The 24,768-nt window shown below is 40.6% G+C and overlaps 2 protein-coding genes across 2 annotated transcripts in view; one reads left to right on the top strand and one right to left on the bottom strand.

Annotated features, from left to right (window-relative positions):
- Window positions 1-6,972, top strand: part of URB1 (URB1 ribosome biogenesis homolog) — a 100,153-nt gene extending 93,181 nt beyond the window's left edge. The window contains exons 38-39 of the mRNA XM_072615084.1: window positions 1,245-1,841; window positions 6,720-6,972. Of these exons, the coding sequence (XP_072471185.1) occupies window positions 1,245-1,841; window positions 6,720-6,910 (788 nt within the window). The 3' untranslated portion in view covers window positions 6,911-6,972. The remainder of the gene's footprint in view (window positions 1-1,244; window positions 1,842-6,719) is intronic.
- Window positions 6,973-7,066: 94 nt separating this feature from the next.
- On the bottom strand, window positions 7,067-23,965 carry MRAP (melanocortin 2 receptor accessory protein). Its single transcript, XM_072615095.1, has 3 exons — window positions 23,758-23,965; window positions 9,420-9,519; window positions 7,067-7,986 (listed from the first exon to the last, which is right to left on the bottom strand). The coding sequence occupies exons 1-3, from the start codon at window positions 23,867-23,869 to the stop codon at window positions 7,737-7,739; spliced, it is 462 nt and encodes a 153-aa protein (XP_072471196.1). The 5' UTR covers window positions 23,870-23,965; the 3' UTR covers window positions 7,067-7,736.
- Window positions 23,966-24,768: the final 803 nt, after the last annotated feature.

The following is a 24,768-nucleotide window of genomic DNA, read 5'->3' on the forward strand; positions in this document are numbered from 1 at the left end:
GTTTATGTTACATTGTTGTCATTTCATCCATACTAGAGAATCTAATTCCACTCCAGTCTTTTCTAACCAAACACTTACCATGTATATATTCCGTGTCCTGGAGAGCAGGCATCAGGAAAGAGTTCAAGTTACAGGACTGTACCCCAAGTGAAACTCTTTTTTTGCTCTTCCTTTCCAGCTTTTCTCTTATGTCTTCTGCTACCTAAAACCCCCTGAACTGAGCTCTTCTTTTTCAAGGAGTAGTACTTAGGGTGTCTCAGTTTCATTTAGCATGACAGGAAAAACTCCATGGTTAGGTGGATTTTTTCCTGTACTTAATTTTTTTGTTTTAATTTTGCATAAACTTTTTTTGAATTTTTTTGAATTTTTTAAAGAAAAATTTTGAACTTAGTATTAAACACCATATAAATTTTGGACCAGAAGGAACAGATTATATGTAAAGTCTTGCATATATACTTCCCATGCCTTTTCATTTAGGATCATTTATTTAAAACGTGGTAGAACCTTAGAGTTAATGTAATCCAGACCTCTTGTTTGGATCAGGAAACTGATGCCCAAAGGGAGATGATTTGTCTGAGATCACATAACTAGAAAGTGACAGACTAAAATTCACATCCAGGTTCTCTAACTCTGAATCTCATATTCTACTACACCACTTTGATTCATTGCCCCCTAGAACCAGAGGGGAAACAGATTATACAGACCTAGGTTGTTTTTAGAGTATTGGAAGGCTACCACTCCATCAATGCAGCTACTTTTCTACACTTTCCTACAATTATTCTTCATATATGTGACACTCTAGACTGTTTATTACACCAACCTGAATTTTTCTGTCACCCACCCTTTGCTTGTTTTGGTCCTCATCCTGAAAAGCCCTTATTTGCCCCACCCCTGTCCTCCAAAATTTTCCTTTCAAATCCTTCCCATTCTTCTGTGACCTTTCTAAGATACCACCTTACCCATAAGTCTACCCCGATCCCATCTCCTTGCCATATGTAATATCCCGTCTGAATTCCCAAAGCATTACATACTTCCTTCATTGAACTTGAATATTCTTTCTTGACTGTTTTTCTACGTATTATGTCGCCTTCATGGGATTGTAAACTCTATAAAAGCAGAGACTGTCTTACTCATCCTTCAAAGTACCTTGCAACTACCAGAACTTAATAAATATGTCTAATAAGTGAGAACAAGTACTTAGGATTCATTCCTATGACCTAAGATATTTTCTCTTTGTGTAACAGAAATTATTAAAGATAGGAACAAACCCCCTGTACCAGCTCGATCTAAAACTCAGCGTAACAAAAAGAAGATGGAGGTGGTTCCAGAAGAAACAACGGATCCAGAGTTAAAGGCTTCCAGCCTGAAGAAGTGCAGGGATCTCCTGAGGTCTATACTGACCCACTGGGAGCCCATCTTCCCTGTAGCAGAGACAGAGTCAGAGCAGGAGCAGGTCCCCTTAGAGAGTGACGCTGCGGGTCTTGTTGGTGCCACTGCCATTCTGGTGACCAGATGGGAGATCAGCTCTCTGACTGACCCAACCTTGGATGTCCAGGGTGTTCCAGAGGTCCTCAGGTGGTTTAAAAGCAGCATTTTGCCACACCAGATGGTTGTCACAGAACTTTTCAGAGATGTTGTGTGGAGAAATAGCATCTTTAAGCTGTATAGCCAGCTTTCCAATGCCAGAGACCTGAGAGCAGCCCCTCAGAGTATTCTCTGCCTCTTCAATACAATCATGCTTCACTTGATGGCATCCCAGGGCCCGGTGGAGAACTCTTTCCATGAAATACTACAAACAGTCGCTCTTTCTTCTACAGATGAAGAAGACAAAATCAAACAAGGTAACACACATTCATCCATTTAAGCAGTCAGCAGATAAGTATTGAGTGAAGTGCCTGCTGTGTGCTGGTTACTGCAAAGTGCTGGGCGTACAAAGACGAGCAAAGCAAGAGTCTTTAGGGGCTCATATTTTACTGAGCAAGACAACATGTGCACGTAGCTGTGCAAAACAAACAGGAAGGAAGGAAGTGTTTATTAAGTGCTGACTGTGCCAGTCACTATGCCAAGTACTTTACAGTTATCTTACTTGATCCTCACAACAGCCCTGGGAGCTTGGTGCTGTTCTTATTGTCCCTATTTTACACTTGAGGAAACTGAGGCAGGCGGAGACTAAGTAACTTACCCAGGATCATACTAGTGTCAGGGTAGATTTGAACTTGGATCTTCCTGATTCCAGGCCCAGTGCTGTTATTCATTGTGCCACCTAACTGCAGAATAGTTCAGGGAGGAAGGATACTATACCACTTGAAGGCACCAGCAAATCTTCATGTAGAAGATGGTGGTTCCTGAGCTTAGAGGAAATAAAGGCATTTTATGCAGCAGAGGTGGGAGCAGGGAGAGGGGAACAATGAGTGAGGACAGCCTGTGCTGCGGGAATTGGAGTGCCACGTGTGAGGAGCAGCAGGAAAGTGAGTTTGGGCAGAGTACAGGAAAGGAAGGGTGGAGCCAAGTTGTGACTGGCTCCAAGATCAGAGCAGGAGTTTATACTTTGTCCTAGAGGCAATAGGAGTCACTAAAGTTGATTGAGTACGAGGGTGACACGTCAGATCTGTGCTTAAGGAAAGTCAGTTTGGTGCTCTGTAGAGGATGCATGAGAGCAGAAAGAGACACCAGTTAGGAAACCATTGCCATTGTTTCCTTCAGAGGTAAGGAGGCCTCAGATTGAAGAGGTAACTGTGAGTAGAGAGGAGTATGAGAGAAGGGAGTGAGGAGACGCATGAGATGTTATAAGGGCAGAAATAGTAACATCTGGTTACTGATTGGATGTATTGGATGGGGGAAGGTGAGGATAAGGTTGACTTGGTAAACCTCAGTGGGCCTTTGAACTAGGGAAATAGCAAAGTTTAGGAAAGGGGAGGTTTGGGGGTGACATAATGAATTCAGTTTTGGACGTGTTGCAATTAAGTGGCTGGAGAATGTCCACTTTTAAATGTCCAGGAAGTGATTGGTGATTTGTGACCAGATCAAGAGAGAGACTGGGGCTGGATGTATAGTTCTGGGAATCATCTGTATAGAGGTGATAATTAAACTCTTAGGAGCTGATTAGATCACATTGAGAGTATAGAAAGAGAAAAGAGCCTAAGACTGAGCCTTAGGGTATATCCTAGCTAAGGAGGTCATAATGTATAATGAGCCAGCAAAAGAAATAGAGAAGAGGCCATCAGACAGGTAGGAGAAGAGCCAGAAGAAGGCAGTGATTTTTAAAAAAAACCCAGAGGAGAGAGTATCCAGGGGCTCAACAGTGTTAATTGCTGCAGAGAAATCAAGAAGGGGGAAGACAGAGAAAAGACCATCGGATTTGGCAGTTTAATGAGTAATCATCAATAACTTTAGGAAGAGCAGTTTCCTTTGAGTATGGAAGATGAAAGCCAGAGTGAAAAGGATTGAGAAGTGAGTGAGAAGAGAGGGAGTGAAGGTAAAGTGTAGACAGCTTTTTCCAGGAGCTTGGTTGAGAAAGGAAGAAGAAATACAAGATTATAACTGGAGCAGGATGGTAGGGTATAGTAATTATTTTAATGGATCGGGGAGAATTGGGAATGTTTGTAGGCAGTGGGGTCAGAACCAGTAGAAAGGGAAAAATGAAAAATTAGTGAGAAAAAGTTGGTGATTGAGGGGACAGTCTGCTGGAGAAGATGGTCTGGAAGAAAGGACACATGTAGAGGCGCTGGCCTCATCATCAGAGACTAGAAGAAAGAAGTGAAGAAAGGATAATGTCATGGGGTTCTCAGAAAAAGTGAAGGAGAGAAGGGGGAGCTCAGGGTGAAGGTCCTGAGCTGACAGAGTTGGGTCAAGGAAAAATGGGAAGTTTGAGGAGAGTTCTCATGCTAGTCGTCTGGATTGGTTGACTTCCAGGACCTCTCATCAGCACCTGAGCAGGACTGCAGAGGGTGGAGGGTAGGAGTGATGCCGAGCTGGAATTTGGCAAGGCATTAGCAGCAGTAGGACAGAGAGGCAAGGGCTTCTGGTGCAGAGGACTGGGAAGAAGAGAGAGAAATGAAGTCAAGGCAGGACTGATGACATGAGAGAAAACTAAGGAATGGGAGGGCACCATGAAGGTAAGAATAAGTGAAGGAGGGGTATGACATAGGGAGAGATGGAATGAAAAGAAATGCCAGTGTTGATCATGGAATTGGAATACCTTTGGATGGTGAGGAGATCTGTGGCACGACCATTCCTCTGTGTCCTTGGCTTAGAATAAAAGAGTAGGTCACATGACTTGAGGAAGTTGGGGGCTTGGGTGGTCAAGGTGTTTGAGGAAGCAGATAGGTGTCTTTTGAAGCATGGAGCTACAGGCTGGAAGGGACTTCAGAGGCCCTTTAGTCTAAACATCTTGTTTGACAAATCAGGAAACTGAGGCCCAGGGAGGTCATCTCAGTATTTATTAAGTGTCTGCCATGCCAGGCACTGTGCTAAATGCTAAGGATACAAAGAAAGGCCTCTCCTCAAGGAGTTCACAATGTGATAGAGGAAACAATGTGCAGACAACTGCGTACCAACAAGATATACATATATACCTACATACCTATGCCTGTGTACCTATACGTAGAGAGATAAATATACACAGATACATATTTGAGTGTGTGTGTGATATATTGGGGAAAGGAAAGGTTTCTTGTAAAAGATGGTATTTTATCTGGGACTTAAAGAAACCCAGAAGAGGGTGATAAGGAAGTGGAGGATTCTAGACATAAAGGATATCCAAGGAGCACATCCCGAGTCAGAAGATACAAGTGTCCTGTTTGAGGAGGCCAGAGTCACTGGCTGGTGGAGTACACGAAGAGGGGTAAGAAGGAAGATAGAAGCGGGGCTGGGTTAGGAAAGGCATTAAAAGCCCAACAGAATTTTCTTGACTTGACAAATGACATGCCATAGGTAGTAAGTGAAGAGGCAGGATGCTTGACGAAGGGACGGGGGGCAGTTGGAGGAGAAGGAAAGATATAAATCAGACACAGTCTATGTCAGCATAGAGTTTACAGCCCAGTAAGGAGATATTACATATAGGCAAGGAGCTAAAATACAAATAACCTTGAGAAATATGTGAATCTAGGGGACAGGAAGGAGAAAAGAGCCATATAGATCAGACAGAAGTAAGGAGGGTGGTAGTATCAGGGAAACCAAAGCAGAAGCATTTCAGGATTGGTCAGTAGGGTCAGTACTGCAGAAAACTGAGCAGGGGTAAGAGCTGAGAAGAGGCCTTTAGGTTTCATAGTAGCTAGGTGATTTGGGGCATGCGGCTTCTGTAGGCTATTCATAGGTTGTAGAATTTAGAGCTAAAAGCAGTCTTAGAGATGAGCAAACTGAGACCAGAGAGACTGAGTGATGTGTCCAAGATCAAAGAGACAGTAAATAGCGAAATTGATATTCGAACCTGGGTCTCTGGACTCCGAATCCATTGTTTTTTTCACTACCAGACCATCCACCCTCTTCTACTTGAGAGTGGTGTACACATGAACTGGGACAAAGTAAAGCAATTATATTTATTGACTTCTACAATCAATTTACATTTTAAATATTTGAAAAGCTTTTTGTGTGAAATACGGTGCTCTCTTGGCAGCAGTGACTTGTTCTATACAACCTGGCATTGAGTTCACAAAATTTTTATATTTTTTTTAATTCATTATGAAGCCACACCTTTATCACATTGTGTGTAAGTATACATTTTTAAGGACCTCAGGAAGCCTAATCCCAGAAATCACTAGCCAGCCGTCCAGCCACCAGCTCCTTTTAAAGATCTCTGCTTGTTTTCTGAGATTTGGAGTTTTTGTAGCATTAGTTTGCTGGCTTTTGGTGTTTTTTGTTTCGTACAGTACTTTCCTTTGTGCTTTGGTACAACTGGTCCTTTTTAGCACTGTTGGTTTGAGTGATTCTGGGAACTCTTGACTTCCCCATGCCAACAGCAACTGAAATATCTCTTACTAGTCATTGAAACCTACTCTTTTAACAGTTACAGCTTTTCAGCATTTCCTGTTGCTAATATCCATCCTTAAAAGCCACAGAATAAAAACACAGTGAAACAAAACAGTGAATCATGTGTATGGTCCCTGAAATTGGGCACTCGACCAGAGAGAACTAAAGTTGGGAATCCAGTTCAATCCAGGCAGCTTTGTGTTGCTATCACAAAACAAAACCCTCTCAGAATTGTTGACTGTCACAAGTAAAATGTACTGGATGTGTGTAAGAGAAATTATGCTGACAATAGGGTAAAGGTGAATTGAAGCAAGGAGAGGAGGGAGGGAGGTAGGAAAGCTTGTTGTGGGGCTGCTTCAAGAGTCCACCTGGGTAGCAGTGAGAACCATAAAAAGATGGTGAATATGAACGAAGAAAAGGGGATAGATATGAGGGATGTCCTGGAGGTGGAAGTCTTATTCTTATCTTAATTAACATTAGTTGTTAAAAACAAGAAGATTCAAATTATCAACCCCCACGCATTTATTCTGAGTGTGAGGAAGTGTCATTTTAACCTCAGGAAAGTATCAAAGCAGAAGTTAGGCATGAGCATGATCAATTTTTATCACCCATGTTATCAAGTAGTATTGTTAAGATGCTGCCAGGTGCACATAAACATGTTTGGAAACTGGGGGAAATGCCTTTGAAACTGAATTGTTCTCAGTCTGAGTGGTTTTTGTGTTCTGATGACTGTGCTATCTCTCATCTTTCAGCTGCTGCAGTGTTCCTGGTATCTCTTTATATTAAAGATATCTGGCCAGGAGCAAAGCCTGTGAATACATTCCTGGCTCACATCCGAATGATCTGTGAGGCCACAGAGCTGTTCAGTGGGGACAGAAGAAAGGCTCGGGAACAAGAAGAAGCAATAGTAGCCCTGTGTGAGAACATCACTGTTGCTTCCTGAGGCCATTGATTTTGTGTAGAGCATAGTGCTTTGTGTATTAATAAAGTCTGATTTTTATAGGATTTTATTGTGTTTAATTTTAACTGACGAAACCTAATTTTAAGATAAAGAATGTGGAAAGTCTGGAATCTCAGGTAAGGATTATTAAGAACAAACTTTATCATCTCATGACATTTTTAATATCATCATGTTTCTAGGGGAGAGACTTCCATCAGGCCTTCTTTGGGGAGGTTTTGGGGAAAATTTTTTTTTTTTTCACTTAGGCAGAAACTGACTCAACTTTGTGGTGCTGAGGTAGGTGCATCTTGTGAGGAGAAGTCTGCTGATAAATGACAGAAAGGATGAATAGGAGCCTGAGTACACACTAGGGAGGTCCAGCATCAACAAAGGTCAAAGTAGAGGAAAGAGAAAGCCAGCTCAGGTCACTTCATCCTCCATGTCCTCCTCTGGAAAAGGAGTGTTGTAGACTAGATAAAGTTCTGTGAGTGCCCACAAAACCTCATGAACTCACTTCTTAATTTCCACATGGGCCCACCCTCCCGTGAGACACACAGACTCAGCTGACTACTGAAGGGTCCTTGGTAAATCAGCAGCATTCTTTCCCTCTTGACCAGGCCAGACCTGCTGCTGGCCCTCAGTGATCTCTTTTCTCTTCTAATCCTTTTTTTAGCCATCCCAAAAGTGTGTGGCCAGTTTGGTTGATTTGCTGCATTCTTTCTACCCATGCCGTGATGTTATTCTTGCTTTCCTTCCACCTTCAGTCTCCAGTCCAGGTGGAGGGGAACCCCATGCTTGTTTTTAAACACAGGGCAGTTGTGCTATCAGCTCAGACCACCAGGCCTCTGTCATGTGCATCTTCTCGTACAGGAGGAGTGTCATCAGGGGCAGCGATTAGAACAGAATCCAGGGTGCAGTTATTACCCTGTAGCGGCTCATTTCCATCTTGGAGTTCTTGGCTTTGGCCCTGTGTCTGCAAGGTGCTTGTGGGGCTGATTGGAAAGCTTCTGGCCTTTTGGACAAAGAAGATCAAGTTGTAGATGTAATTCCATGTGCACTTACAGTGTGAACGGGCACCCCTGTGGATAGGTCAGAATGGGAAACTAGTGTCAAAGCTGTTGGCTAGGCAGCACGTTATCACAAGTGAGTTTTTCATATTTCACTCACTATAACTAAAGAAAGGGGAGCTGAGGGAAAACCCCAAGAATTTAAGGATATGACCTGCTAAGTACCATTCATTGCTTTCTGCCCAATCCCCCAATCATCTCAGCATCAAAATTCTAGGATACTCCAGTCTTGAAGCAGACTGGAGATTCAGAGTGGATGTGAAGGGGAAAACAATCTTATATGCTGAGAAACTAAGGCAGAAACACACGTTGATGTGTTTAAAAGCTCATCCCATATCCATGTATCAAGTTGTAGGGGAAGGAACCAGTTAGGAATGGAAGTTCCTTTGGGACCAAAGTATCCTCTAAAATGATTTCAGCCCTAAATCAGTTTTTTTCTTTATTTTAATCTTACCCATCCCCCAAAGGGGCTTTACTATCATCAAACAGGTATTATTCCTTTTAGAAAATAAGCCAGTGGGTAGGGGGAGAGAGAAGGCAGCTGAGCAGGAGCTTGTTCTCTTTTATCTAAGGCTACATCCAGAGATAGAATAGGTCAGCATCCATTTTTCTAAGTTCATATAAGCCATTTTATTGTGAATATTTTATTAGTCATGCTGTGGGCTCATAAGGAAGGTCAGGATGAACAACTTGTCATTACCTCAATATTGTACAGTAGGTCAACTAAAGCGCTGCTTGTTCATAGCAACAGGTATTCTGTCCCTTACTTAGCATTTTCGGCCCTTCTGTGGACATTTGATAATTTTGGGTCCCTCATCCCACTCCCCACTCCTGTTATGCACTAAAGTGGAGGAAAATTTCACCTCTCATAATGTTCTAAATAGTATCTTGTCCAATGGCTAATAATTTGTATCAGATGAAAAGAAAAGGTAGTATACTTGGTTAATAAAAATTTTATTTAAAAAAAGATAACTTGTCCATTGCCCATAAGTTTCTGACTTGTGTCTGCCCATAGATACCCTGTAAAGTAGGCCTTGGGGGGAAGTGTTTTAGGAATCAGATTTTAGAATCTTTAATCCTTGAGTTTCTGACTCTAGCTTAGCCTACTGAGCACCCCCATCTCTGATAAAGTACTTTCTAGAAAGGCAGCTAGGTGGCACAGTGGATAGAGCATGGGCCCTGGAGTCAGTAAGACTTGAGTTCAAATCTAGCCTCAGACACTTAACACTCATTAGCTGTGTGTGACCTGGCCAAGTCACTTAACCTTGATTGCCTTGTCAATAAATAAAGTACTAGAGTGCTGTGTGCACGATAGGTTTTTGAAAAACCTCACTGATGCCCAAGTTAGCTTCATTCTCACTAGCATGCCAGGGACTGCACAGAATGATTGTGACTTTCCTGGTGTTAATTTCTCACCTGGAGTGCACTTACCACAGCTGACTTACCTTATCGGAACTGAGCCAGACCAGGACATGTAGAGCAAAATTAGGAAGAGAAGTACCACAAAAGCTGCAAGACTAACCCAAAATGCAATGACGATTGAATCTGTTGGCAGGAATAGAGGGCATTTCAGTGTTAAATTGATGCTGAGCCAAAGGGAATGGCGTTGAGCCAAGGATAGCCAGAATGATGCTCTGTGAAGAAGTAAAAGTTTTGCCAACAAAAAAAATATATTATTTGGCAAAAGTAAGAGAAACATGAATTCATAGACATGTGGGAATACGTGAACTAATGTAATGGTAAAATAAGCAGAACCAGAAATAAGATATACAATGTTTAAAATCATGGAAACATAAAGGAAACTGCTACATAATTGTAATGGCCAAGTTTGGACCCAGAAAAGTAAGCAAAACACTTTTCTGCCACTGCAGAGGGGGGAGACTGGATGTGAAATGTTGGATAAACTGTCAGACGGGGACATTTATTAAATATCTACTACATAACAGGCAGGACAGCTAGGTGGCTCAGTGGGTAGAGTGCCAGACCTGGAGTAAAGACATGTTGCTGAGTTCAAATCTGACCTCAGACAGTTACTAGCTGTGTGATCCTGGGCAAGCCATTTAATCCTGTTTGCCTCAGTTCCTCATCTGTAAAATGAGCTGGAGAAGGAAATGGCAAACCACTCCAATATCTTTGCTGAGAAAACTCTGAAGAGTTGGTTGACAAACAGTTAAGGTACCAGGCACTATCCTAGGTACCAGAGATATAAAAATTGTCTTTACCTCAAGCTGGCAACCCAGCTGGAGACAGCACACATATAGACATATGTTAAATTACAGAACAGTCCTAAAACAGCTTTGGAGAGGAAGGTACTAGGCATTGGGATACAAATGCAAAAATGAAAGTCCCTGCCATCAGAGAGCATATCTACTGGTCCAGCATGTTAACAGATAAGGAGATTCAGGATATGTACAAAATAAGTGTAAGGGTGATGTGTATAGGCAACGCTAACTGGAGAAACCAGGAAGGATCTCTTAAAGAAGGTAGCACTTGAGGAGAGCCTTGAAGGCAGTGACAAATTCTGAGGCAGAGCTTACTTACAAGGGATAAGCAATTCAGGCCAGGAGATGGAACGTTTTCTATGGGGAGTAGCAAGTAGGTCATTTGGCTAGAACACAGAAAGCCTGAGGCTGGGACAGGTGGGAATATGTGATCAGCTTGGAAAGAGGTTGAAGCCAGGTTGTGAGGGGCTTTAAATACTGGAAGAAATGATTATTTTCTGTTATATTAAAAACCGATTATTAGGATCCAGGCTTTTAACTCCTTATCTAAGGCCTAGCCCCTGTAGAAAGTCAGACTGAAGGACTTGACTGATGGATGAGATTGTCCTAATCCTTGGAGAACATTCTCCTTGATCTTGGGCAGGACCTCACCCAACTAGGAGGTCTTACTTCTGTTTACAATGTAAACAGAATCTAATCTAGGTGAATTCTTGCCCTTAGGAAATAAGCCCAGTCTGACACCCCTGCTTTGGATTGTAGAGTGACCCAGCTCATGAAAGAGAAAACCAACCAGAGTGGTGTGGATGGAGATGGATTCCCCTGTCCAGATTGCTGGAGGTGATAGATTCATGATCAAGTCATGGTCTCAGCCTGAGGAGCTGAAGACTTTCAGTTCATCTCCTCATTAAATGTCCACCAATCAGGATTAATTTCTCCAGCCTTCTCTTTCAAAGAGGGATTCAGTGTCTCCATTAGTTGTCTTTGGTTATTGAGAGAAATCACTGATATAATTTATTGATTGTTAGCTAGTCTAATTAATAAATTGATTATTAATTATCCAGAAACTCTGTCTCTTGGGGCTTTTCATTCATCAGAATGTCAAACAGGACTTAGTATTTTATCCTAATGATGAATCACTGAATGAATCAGTGAAGCAATGATGAATCACTGAAGGTTCTTTTTAGGAGAATGACACAGAATTGTTCTTTAGGAATATTAATTTGACAGTGGTGTGAAGGCTGGAGCAGGGAGAGACTGGATATGGGGAGATCAATTACAAAGGATGTAGAAATCCTTCAAGTATGTGGTAATAAAGGCCTGGACTAGCATGGTTGTATGTTGGTTCATGTAAGACTTTCCGGGTTTTTCTGAAATCATCCTTGTCATTTCTTATAGCACAATAGTTTATTTCATATGCCACAACTTGTTCAGCCATTCCCCCACTGATGGACATCCCCTCAGTTTCCAATCCTCTGCCAACTGGGGTCTCTTTGTTAACAATGTACAGCAATGTCTCACTTGTGGAAACAATTTAATGTTATAAATAGTAGAGTGATAATGTCTGTGTCCTTTTTTAAAGTAGAGCAATGTGTGAAGAAACATAGTTTCAGGGGCACTGAAGATACACTATCTTGTTAGAGATTTAAGAACTGAGACATGATTTCTAAAGAATTGTCAATTTGATTGGAAAGTTGGGGAATTTTAAGTAAAAGGTTGAGTCACTGAGAGGAGGCTCTCATTTTAGCAACTGAAGACTGACAGGAAGTGGTAACAAGCGTCATGCAAGGTTAGCAGAGGAGGAAGAGGATCCTGAAGAGAGTTGAAGACATAGCTAAAAGGCTGCTTCCTTGGAGCTGTGGCAGAAGCAGTCAGCTGAGAGAAGGCTTCAGAGAAGGCAATTTCCAATTGACTGGAGATAGAAATGATTTCATTGGTCCAGAGCTGCAGTGGGGGCTTTTTTTATCTACCTGGAGTTGGAGAAAGGTGAAGCTTTTTTGTAAGGGTTTGTTCTCTGTTGCTACCTTTGGTTTGAGATCAGATGAGGTTTTTACAGCTGCTCATATCCTGATGAGTCACCTTAGCCAGTAAACCTGAACCTGTGCTGCCTTGAACTCCATTCTAATTGGACAGTGTAGCATGCAGGTGAGTTGAATAGTTCCATGGGCTATATTAAATAGCCCAGAGAAAGCCACTTTGATGAGCTTTGCCTTTCTTTAGCTTAAAGAGGACTGCTATTCACATCAAGAGCTAACACTTTCTAAATGCCCTTTTAAGGGTGATGGTTAATTGAAAGAGCTCATTATTCTGTACTGAGAATTTTCCTAGCTGAAGAATGAGCCGTGAGGATCCATTAGTCAACTGGTGACCAGAGAATCAATTTCATGTAGTGCAGATGTTCCTGAATGGACCAGTTACATTGAAACCTACAGGCTGGAATTGGGAGGTTTTTTTCTCCCTATGTGTTTTCCCTGTCAGGTTCCTAAAAGCATGAACTTAATCTTTACCATAGTTATTGAGTACATTGATAGAAGAGTGTAACCTGGGTTTATATGTGTATTATGATTGGTTTTTATCATTTCTGTATTCTAATATAATAGTGTAATTTCATATAGTATAATAATGCATACTAGTACTATAATAGTATTTATTTTTGCCTTATTGTTAGTAAATGGTTATGTTCAAGACATAAAAATGCCATTATTGTGAGTGACTGCTTGTTACGTATAGAAGAAACATTGGATGGGGGCTCAAGCACTAGAATGGTGAACAGGAGAAGTGTATTTCCCCTCAAAAGGTCCCAAGACCCTCGGAATTTAAACTAGACAGTGATGGTTGATAGTCTATGTCTGGAAGTGTCTTATTTTGAATCAGTAGTGGTATAGACATTAAAATGCCATCAGATTGGGTCCCACCATAATCCATTATATTGTGGGGCATTGGAATGGATCACATACCTCATTTAAGCTGTTTTTTAAAGAAAGAAAATTGATCAGGTAAATGGATTAATGCACAGTAGTGAGGACCCAGTTGAGATTTGCCAACATAAATGCGTAATGGACGTAATTGGCATAGTTGTATGACTGCCTTCCTCTAGTGATATTCAGCAGCCAGGGTTAAGACCTGAGAAGGCAGATAGTTGTAGTGCTCCAGTATTGGGGAAGGGGGACTGGAAATGGACAAATGACTGATAGTGTATTATCACTAGAATGGGCTATAGTATAGTTAACCTGTAATTTATTAAACTCTTACTACATGAAAAACACTGTAATAGGTAATGAGGTTACAGGATAGCTATGACACAGACTGCTAAGTGGAAAAGATAACACAAATAAATATGACAAAATAAAGTGAGATAAGTGCAAAGGATTGGTCTCAACAAAGTACTCCATAAACTTTGAAGAGAGAAATATTACTTTCACTGGGAGGGGCTTCATGGCAAAGGGAGCAATTGAGTAAACCTTTGAAACAAAAGAATTCCTTTTAAACTCCCTCTGGAAGACAGATAAGAGGTCAAGAAAATGATAACCATTTTCAGTCATCATCCCAGGATACACACATACACATATGCACACACCCACATATAAAGCACATATACATACAAAGCACATAGATACTTATATCTACACATACATGAATTATGTGTGTTTATATGAACATTTTTGTTTCTAAGTTGATTTACCTGTGTTCTGTGTTCTGCTCCAAGTTCAGTAACTTGCATCTCTACTAGGGGATTAAAAACTGACTGGCATTCTGGGATTTGCAATTCAGAGAGACAAACAATCCCTCCAAAGCCTGAAAATGATTTGGACTGTCATGATCTTTGAACCAGAAGGCACATTTGGGTTAATTTGGGGTATGCTGGTAAATACTTAATAGCTGTCCCCCAAAAGAAAAAACCAAAATAAAGGGGAGACACTTTTAAATTTAATCTGCATTATTGACATTTTCTACATCACTCTTAAGAGAAACAACCAAGGAAACAATAAATGAAGCCCTGATTTGTAGTGTTTTCTGATTTCCAAGGTGTAAATGCCCACACTCAAAATTTTACCATTAGCTCTCTAGAGCAAGTTCTGACTTGCTCCAGCACACCCTGGTCATACCCAAAGTTTTTGTTTTTGTTTTTTAAAGATGCATAGCCAGCAAGAAAACAGACTAAGGAAGAAATCAGGACTACACCAGCTGAGCAGCACCAGCAGTAGGGGAGACTGCATCGTTAGTAATGCTAGTATAGCACTGGAGCAGATTGACCCAGTAATAATAGCAAACATTTATATAGCTCTTAGTATGTACCAGGCACTGTGCTTTACAATATTATCCCATCTGATCCTCATGAAAACTCTGGGAGGTAGGTACTATTATTATCCCCCAATTTACAGATTAGGAAACTGAGGCAATCAGATTAAGTGATTTGCCCAGGGTCACCCAGCTGGTAAGTGTCCAAGGCTGGATTTGAACTGAGGCCTTCCTGACTTCAGATCTAGTGCCTATCCTCTGTGCCACTTAGCTGCCTGCAGTTTATAATGGTGGCTTCCAGGAATGAGGTAAGTTTCAAAAGTCTTGAGTTCTTTGTCTCAAGATGCTTGCAAGGACCTGACATCCCATCTTGATCTCTCTCTTCTCTGCTACAGTTAAGCTCTCCTTTCTCTGTTAATTTTTACTCATTTTTCCTGTGCTACTGCTTCTCACCAACTCAGCTAATTAAGTTTTGGCCAGTGGAGGATAGCATCTCCCCAGTTATATGACTGCTGCTCAATCCATGCAGTCCCAGCCCTTTCCTCAAGTCTGTGGAATCTCAGACTCATCACCCCTATTACACATCAAACATACAGAGATCTTTGGGGAAGGCCACTAAACAATATTCCAAGTGGCAAACATTCTAAATAAAACGACTAAATAGATTTAAAATGCCTCAGATTTTCCATTTACCCAACAAACCCAGCAAGTTTCTAATGTGTGACATAATTACAAAATGCTTAAAATCCTCTTTGCTTTCAAAGAAATGAGATCTGGCATGTTTTCCCTTCTGTTTCATCTATAGCATTTGAAGCACCTGCCAAATTTTCATCAAACTGTCCAAGATGACAATCTAATTATTAGATCTAACTATGATGGCTCATTTTTTTGTCTTCAAGCCAAAGCATCTACAATTCTTTTAATCCATGCCTGCCATAATGTGCCCATGAAATACACTGCAGCTAAGAGGCCAGATAGAATGGGAACATAATATGCACTGACTTTATTGATATTACATGCTGACTATAATAATTTTTACAATTTTTAAAATTAAATTTTTTTCAATCAATGAAAACCTGTCTTCTCTAGATTTTGCATGCAGACACACACCTGTGAGAAAGGAAGAAAAGTAAAATCCCTGTTACATTCGGGTATTCACATGCAAATCAAGCAAAACAAATTCCTCCATTGCCCACATCAAGGAATGGGGAAAGAATAGGTAGCATATTTTATCACAAATCCTATAGCATGGTTTGTCATTGCATTGATCAGAATTTCTAAGTCTTTCAAAGTTATTTGTCTTTACAATATTATTGTATAAATTCTTTTCTTGGGTCTGCTCACTTTTCTCTGCATCAGTTCATATAAGTCTTCCCAAGTTTTTCTGAAGTTCTTCCCTTCCTCATTTCTCCATCTCATTCATACATCATATAATCGTTCAGCCATTTCCCAATTGATGAGTAATCCCCTAAGTTTCCAATTCTTTGACACCATAAGCAAAGCTGCTCTAAATATTTTTGTGCATATGGGTCCTTTTCCTCTTATTTAGCTGTCTTTGGGGAAGCAGTATTGCTTGGTCAAAAAGTATGCACTGTTTAATAACTTTTGGGACATTCATTATAATAACCTGGGTAGAGATTGTCTACCAGTAAGTAACTCAAAAAACTTGTTCAGCTGACCACAATCTATCTTCCTAGGTTTATCACCACTCCTCCCGTATACCATAGCAAGATGGGAGGACTTCTCATCTACTGAGCTTGCCTCACATTCTCTTCCTTCTGGGCCTTTCTTTATTCATGTTATTTTCCATCCCAATAATGACTTCACCTTCCATTATCCTTTGCATAATTCCTATCCATCCTTTAAGATTAAGTGGGTTTTTTTTTTTTAATCTCCACCATGAACCTTCCCCTGATCTCCCTAGCCAAGAGTGACCTCTACTTCTGGCAGCTGGCGGCAGAGTGACCAGATCTCTGGGCCTGAAATCAGGAAGCTCTAAGTTCAAATATGGCTATAGACACTAGATGTGTAACTTCCTTTGGGAAGAGGAGTTTCACCCTCTACTCAATGATAAACTTTATCACACCTGGTTATACAACTTATATCTCAATGATTCTGAATCCCCTATTGGTCATCTAAACTCCATCTCCCACCATTTGATTCTTTATATTTATCCCCCTTAGCCCTGCCACCCCAGTGTTTCAAACCAAACACCAGCAGCCCTTCCACTGTGTCCTGTGAAATTCTTGTTCCATAGACAACAAAATTCCCTTTATCCTAAATTTTTTTCTCTCCCACTCCTCCCATATACCAACTATACCAAAATCTAGATCTTCCCCCTAATGACACAGCTTCCTTGGCCACTTTTTCAAGTATTGTCTGCACATTCACTCAGTTCACTCATCAAGGAGGGGACTGGAATACTCCTTGCTCTCTGTTGCTACTTCTAGGTTCTCTCCTCTTCCTCCCATCATTCATATCTACCACCCAATCAAAATCCTGGTAGTTACTGTCTACAGACCTCTAGGTCTTCCTTCTTCGATGAGACTGGTACATGGACCACAATTTTTCCTTCCTCCCCAACTCTTGCCTTCATACTGGGGAACTTCAACATATATATTGACTCTCTCAATTCCTCAACCTATTGACTCTCTCAATTCCTCAACCTATTGACTTTCCATAACCTACTCCTCTACTCTACCTCAGCCACAGACAAAAATAGTCATACACTTAATCTTGGATCACTCACAAATGTACCACATCTGCATTCAAGAATTCCAAAAGCCCCTTATGTGACTGTAATCTACTGGCTTTTCACTTCTCCTTTCTTCCCTTACAAAATCCTAATCTTTATCCACATTAATCTCTTGACTCCTCAGTCCTCTCCCAGGTCATCTCCCCTGCACTAGCCACTGTCTCCTCTTTCCCCCATCTTGACCCCCTTGGTGAACAAATTCAGCTCTATACCGTCCTTTCTTGAAGCCTTAGTCCCCTTATCATTTGGCTTACACCCTGCCAAGCATCAGCCTCGGATTACTTGCAGCAGTCATCTTTTTGCTCCTACATATGTGCTGCTGAATAAAGGTGGAGAAGAATCACACAATGGTTCTGACTGGGTCCACTACAGATTTATGTTACATGACCTCCACTGGTCCCTCAGTTCTGCTAGGCAATCCTACTGTACCTCCCCCATCAACTCACTATCACCCTCCCCACAGTAGCTCTTCCAAACCTTTTCATCCGTCCTCAGACCTCCCATGACTTCCCTTCCTCTTATCCTCTCAGCTGAGAACCTTGTCTCATACTGTACAGAAAACTTGAAGACATTTGAAGTGAGCTTGCTCTTTTTCTCTCTTGCCCATCTCATGTCACTCATATGCTATCTATCACTATCTCCTCCTTCACCTTTGTCTCACATGAAGAAGCGTCCTTATTCCTTTGCTTTTTTACATGCAACCTGCCCTATTTTCCAGCTTACCCCAGGATGTTCCTTTTGCTGGGCGCCCCTTGGTAGGGAGTAGGGTGGAGTGGGTATAATACCAATTATCTGACTATATATAGGCCTCTGCTGCCAATATTGCCCTCATTCTCCAGGAAGCAGGTAGACAGTTTCACTTGTTCCCTGTCACAAGAATGCAAGCCACCTTCTAATACTCTTCAAGCCCTCCTTGAGAATGCACCATTCAATGATCACGGTACATATACAGTGCAGTACCAGAAGCAACATGGACAGGCCCCATCAGTCCCAGATCACAGTAAACAAAGTGCTATTCTGTGCCCACCTTTGCCCCATGATAGTACCTGCTCACTAGGCTGAGGTCTGAGAATTGCCCTCTGTGTTGACTGAGCACTGCTGTAACTGGGGCCTTTAGCACTGACCCCTGTGCGGAAGCCTAGTGGTGTGATCTGCTCTGGGCCCAGTGATAGCCTATTATTCTAAACAGAACACTGCCATAGGTACTGCTTTGCTTCCCTGTGCCGGATGCTGCTACTCCTAAGGCCTAACATCTGCTCTTAATGCCCAGATTGTACAAAGGAACCCCTCATCTAACGTAGCTGAGGTGTCAGACTCTCCACTTCTCACCACAAGCAGCCTGAACTAGATGAAAATGTAACTGGGAAATGTTTAAGAAAATAAATTAAAATACAACACAGATAATGTTAATTTATAGTTTTCTAAGTCAACATCTAGGAAGGAATTCATTTCTGTTTGAGCTGGACATCACTGGTTGTAAGATCAAGAGTGTAAGCTGTCTCTCCATTTAAATTTTTAAAATTGATGCAGCTCCACCCCACCCTCTCCCCAACAAATCAGCTGGGGGTACATTTGGCACAATTCTTGAAAGGTCTCTGGGCTCCTGGGGAGGCTCAAGCGTTGTTCTTTCAAGTGTCTCCTCTGGTTTTTTGTGCTAAAGAGTGCCAGCAAAGTTCGTATAGTTCCCAATGGCCTCCCAAGTGGCAGAGTCCTGAGCACTTCTTTCAGCTTCAGAGGGTCTTAAGACAATCTCCAAGTTCCCTGCTTTAGCGAGGGACCCAGCCAGAGGAGCGCTGTCAAATGTTTCACAACTGGCTCTCCAAAAAGAAGAAAAACGTAAGCTGGACAGACTTTTAAGTTCAATGTACATTGTCTCCATCTGCTTTAGTCTAAGCAATCATCACAGCAACAAATCCAGTTCTGATTTCTAGATTGCTAATTTCCAAGGTGTAAATGCTCACACAGAAAATTCTCCACTTGGCCCTCGGAACCAGTTGGAACCGGCTCCAGCACACCTCTAGCCCCAGCCTGCTACAGCTGGTTGGCACGCAAATCATTATCTCCTCAAAACAAAAATTATGTAAATTAAACTACAGTTTACAGCATTTATCAACTACTGAACACAGTTCTTAAAGACACAGCACAGTCTTCTCTATCTCTATTTGCTGACTTTCCACAGATTTCTAATCTCCTCAGAGCAATTGGGATTGTCTCAGAGTATTCAGTCAGCTCCACCAGAAGCATAGAGACCAACAGGGTTCATTTCCCTCCATCTCCCTTTCCCCGCTTCAATGAATTCATTCCAATGGAATACTGCCAAATATTACGAATTGCTGTAGGCCGGCCCTGATTCAGTCTGATCTGAGGCTTCAGGTTCAAATTGGAATTAAATGAAATGCCAGCAAACCATCAAGGGTTAACAAAATCAGTTTACAAAGCCAAAGTAGTGAAAGCATATTCAGCAAGGTTATTGCATTAATTCAGCTGAGGCTATTGGGCAAGTTGGGCCTTTCCTGTCTCTGTGTTAGCCATGCCAATCAATTGGTCAGAAGCCTGAGAGAGGAAACTACTGATCCCTTGTTTTCTGGATTTTTATACTTTAGCCACAAGAAGTCTATGGCAGTGGCTTAGTCAGGGGACACGCTGAGCCAAGGAAAAACTAGGCTAGGCTTCTGCTACAACAATTAATACCATTTTGCTGTCAGCAATGTAGTTTCAGTGTTTAGATTTTGCATGTTAAGATAACAACCCCCTTTTGAATATATTTTATTGTGGAAGCTGGTCAAAACTGACAAAATTTTTAAAGAATTTTAAAGCTACCAAAAGATAAGAATATGGAATTACTTAAGTGAGCATATATAGTCTTCTCATTTGATGTCCTTGTCCTTTAGTTGAAGAAGGTGACCACCTTCTTCATCCTGCCAGTTCTACCATTAATTTAATGGTGTATTACTACCAGATTTTTTGGACCACTTAGCAAGAGTAAGTCATTGTAAGGTACCTAGAAAATAGTATGTTGTACTTTTCTTCAAGACTTTTCCTCAACTAATTTACAGAAATGTCATATAATATCCATTGCAACCAATTCTGTATTCTGACCTACATCATTACCCATGACATCCTCATTGCTTATTAAAGAAGAGTAGAAAGGCCGGTCATTAAATAGCTAGTTCCCAAAGAAAGGAATGTTATCTTTGGCCACCCGCATCCTGGAATTCAGTATCTCCTTTAAAAAGAATACTCATACTGGATCTGTGTTTCATTATTTTGGGACATTTTATGAAGGACTAAATATAGGCCAGTTACTCAGGCTAAACCACAAAAAGCTACTGATAGGGCAATCTTGTACTGATCGATAACAGCTGAAAATCTAAAGCACTTGGGGCTCACCTTACCCCACTCCAGATAATTTAAGATAACAGATTTACTTTAGAGTTTATGTCTGTGCCCCCCCCCCCCTCCTTGAATTATTACTGTTGATGTGAATTTGTGGAAGGAATGCTGAATTTGGAGGAAGGAGAAACCGGAGTTTGGCTCCTGGTTCTACCAGTCAATTAACTAGGCAAGTCACTTGTCAGTTTCCTTATCTGTAAAACGGAGATAATGTTTCTGATTGCTTACCCTACAAGTTTGTTGTGAGGAAATCACTTTGTAAACCTTAAAATATTATGTTATTCTCATAATATGAAAACAGTGGGAAATATGTAAGTTGAGTACAGAAGTTGAATTTAGTACATTTCTCTAACAGGTAATGAAACTAGTATACTGCAAAGGGCTAACTCATGTTTAACCTTCTGTGAGTAGGTTTGTTATTTCATGTATGAAGATTTAAGTCCCCTCCCTTTTAGATACCTGACGGTTGCCAGGCTGCTGACAGATAGAAAGGGGTTTTGGATTAGGACCAGAGTGTATCTGACTCTTTTCCAAAGTCAAAAAGAAACTGCTTTTAGATTATACAAAACTTTATATGTTCCTTTTCTAATCTCCCACTCCTCAATCAGAGCAGAGTTAATCTTATTACAATAATGTCCTCACTAAAGTCTATTATACAATAAAAAGCTGTTAAAACTGGATTGTTTGCCAAAAAAGAAATAATAATATATGTAGAAATGAAAAAGTTTTTTTTTTTTTTTTTTTTTTAGAAATGAAAAAGTTTAATGGAATTTTCTTTTGCCAAATTTCCTTTTTCTGGATAGAAGGGGTGGTGGGGAGGAAATAAACTCTGGATGAAATATAAATACTTAGGAATCTTAAAGTTTATTCTGGGCTATGGTAATAAGCAGATGGGATAAGTTCTGAAAGGATCTTTTCAGGTACCAAAGCATCACTGCACCAATGATTAATTTTCATTTGTGAGACCTCACAGCTTGCCTCTTTTCTGAGCTGACATTTCATTTATAAATGTATAAAGTCTTATTCTCAATGGAATTGTAGAGTTTGGTTGGGAACTTTAGTGGGAAATGCATGAGGGTAACCAAAGGTTTCCTTGCCGGATTCCATCAAGTTGCTCGGTGGGCTGTACACTGATAGTTCTATCACATGCAAATAAGACAGGGTAGTTTTCCAAAGCATTGCAGTATAGATCGTAGTCAAAGAATTGTTTCTTATTGGGGAATGTTAAGTTAAAAATCTCAATTAATCAACTCAGATTGGTAAAAAAAAAAAAAAAAAAAGGTTTTGCTAAATTCAAAACTATTTCCTATTACAAATTGACAGATACATCCTAGAATATGGTCACATTTCTGTTATTACAGAATGTTAGAGCTGGGCAGGACCTTAGAAACTTTTAGATTAATGTCCCCTATTTTTCCAGATTAGGAAGTTGAAACTCAGAGAGATTTCTGTCCAAGGTCACAAAATATAACAGTAACAGAGTCTGGACTAGAATCCTGGTTTCCTGATTCCCAGGTCAACACTATTTCTATTATACCAAATATCCTCTCACTAAAACTCTGTGCCTTTGACAACATGTAGATACTTTTATATATACATCTTTGCCCTTCACAGCCATCGTTATACTTTTTATTTTAGATAAAATGTCATACATCAAGGTGGTGATAGTGATGTGATTGTTGTATTTACCAAGCATGTAAGAAGAAAAGATCCAGAAGGAAGTGATTAGCACCTATCATACTGGTAGACACACAGTATATGCTCAGTATATCCTGACTGACTGATAATACCTTAAAAACACCCACTAAGCTCTGGAAATAATAAATTAAATGGACAATTTGTTTAAATGCTCCTAAGTAATGTGGCCTTGATGGTAATCATCAGTGATCCTACCATATTTTTTTTTACAAAAATGTAACATCCCAAGACATTAGAGTTTTAGACTAAGGTATACTATCCCTTCGTACAAGAAGAGCACACAAGATCAGTTTCTTTCAGTGACTACATTTATGTTCTGACAGAGACAGTATGATTACATTGAATGTGTCGTAGCCAAGGTTGTGTGCATAGGTTAAGCTCAGGTTTCTAAAAGTGTCGCCCATTCTGTGCCCATTACCCTCTATTCATTGTTTGCTCTGCTGGCTTAGTTCAAAGGGCAAATGATGAAAGGAAAACCTTGTAAAAGAGATGAAGGCCAAGGGAGAACTGGGGATAAGACTGACAAAGTGGATGCTGAACTAAGTTTATTGTGAGTATTTTTATCTAGCTGCTATGATTGAATAATTTGGGGGGTGATTTGTAGAAAATTATGCGGGTTTTATATATTAGATAGCAAACAGTAACCTGAGGAAAAATATATATACTATATATATGTATATATATTTTTTTGCTGGAAAATGCTTAATATACAACTTGAAGTAATACACAATTACTTCATGGCAAAACTAAGCTTAACTCTGTTAGGAAATAGGACTTTTAAAAAACACTGCTGAAGTGTTTGTTTTTAAAATTATACATTTTAACAAGTTTGAAGAGAGAAAGAGTAGCACAGAGGTAGAGGACTGGTCTTGGAGTTGAGAAGACCTACATTCATATCCCATCTCTGACATATACTGGCTGTGTAACACATGGGCAAGTCACTTAATCTCTCAGCGTCTCAAAGATCTCTAAGATGACAAGATACAATCGGCCAGTTAGCAAACATTTATAAAGTGTTTCCCATGTGCTTTGGGGATACAAAGAAAGGCAGAAATATGTCTTTGCCCTGAAGGAAGATGTATTCTAATGGAGTTGGGGAGCATAACATGTAAATAATCACACACACGTTTACATATAGATAGACAGATACGTAGAGAAAGAGACAGACAGACAGATAGATAGATACATAGATAGATAGATAGATAGATAGATAGATAGATGCTGATCTGTATCAGTAGGAGGAATTTTGACACCAATAAAATCACACACATACACATACACACACAAAAGTTTGAAGTTGGAAAAGTTGGTATGTATCAACATCAATTAACAGTTGTGTGAGCTGGCATTATACAGCACATATTCAAAGACTTTTTGTTAACGTCAATCACAAAAATGCGAGGGTATTTGGGCCAGCCCTCCCAACTTCTGTACTTTAATCATATTTCCTTAAGAGTTTAATTGAATCTCAGTACTTACATTTGTTAGCCTTCAACTTTCTTTCATCTACTTGAGGAAGATCCACATAGTCCATATAGTATTCATAGCCATAGTAAGAGTTAGAGTTAGTGGAGTTAGTTCTGTTGGCCATTTCAGTTATGCCTCCAGAGTGCCGGGAAACAGGAGCAGGGCCCTTTTACGCAGAGCTAACTATGCTAGCTGGCCCTGGACATTGCATAATTGATTTCTGGGTAAATAATTCCAACTGTGTCTTTGGGTCACCAAGCTCTGCCAACTCAAGGACTGACTCCACAGCAGAATAATTTAGCAAGAATAAATGACTGGGTAGAACTGATGTCTTTCAAATGGTACAGGAAAACAAAAACAAAAACCTTGGAGTCAGAGAACCTAGATTCAAATAGTAGGTTGGTCTGACACTATCTGTGTGACTCTGGGCAAGTCCCTTAGCTTCTCTGGGTCTCATCTGATTCATCTATAAAACGAGGGGTTGAAGTAGAGAGCTTCTGAAGTTTCTCAGATCTAAAACTGTGATTACTTATATTTACACACACACACACACACACACACACACACACACACACACACACACACACACACACACACACACACACACACACACACACACCATAGCTTTAGGCTTTAGGCAACTAAGCCTATAAATTTCAGGAAAGCTGCTGATCTGTATTGGCAGAATTTCCTGACCCATTCTTTCCTTTTAGCAACACAATATGCTTAGGAAGACCTGAGTTGAAGTCTTGCCTCAGACACTGTTAGCTGTGTGACCCGAGCTAGTAGAATGGATAGAATGCCAGGTCTAGAGTCAGGAAGACCTAAGTTCAGTTCTGATCTCAGATACTCCAATACTGTGTGACCCTGGGCAAGTCACTTGACCCTGTTTGCCTCAGTTTCCTCATCTATAAAATGAGCTGGAGAAAGAAATAGCAAACCACTCCAATACTTTTGCCAAGAAAACCCCAAATGGGGTCATGAAGCATCAAACACAGCTGAAAACTACTGAACGACAACAAG

Source organism: Notamacropus eugenii, chromosome 5, assembly GCF_028372415.1.
Source record: "Notamacropus eugenii isolate mMacEug1 chromosome 5, mMacEug1.pri_v2, whole genome shotgun sequence".
NCBI classification, from domain to species: Eukaryota; Metazoa; Chordata; class Mammalia; order Diprotodontia; family Macropodidae; genus Notamacropus; species Notamacropus eugenii.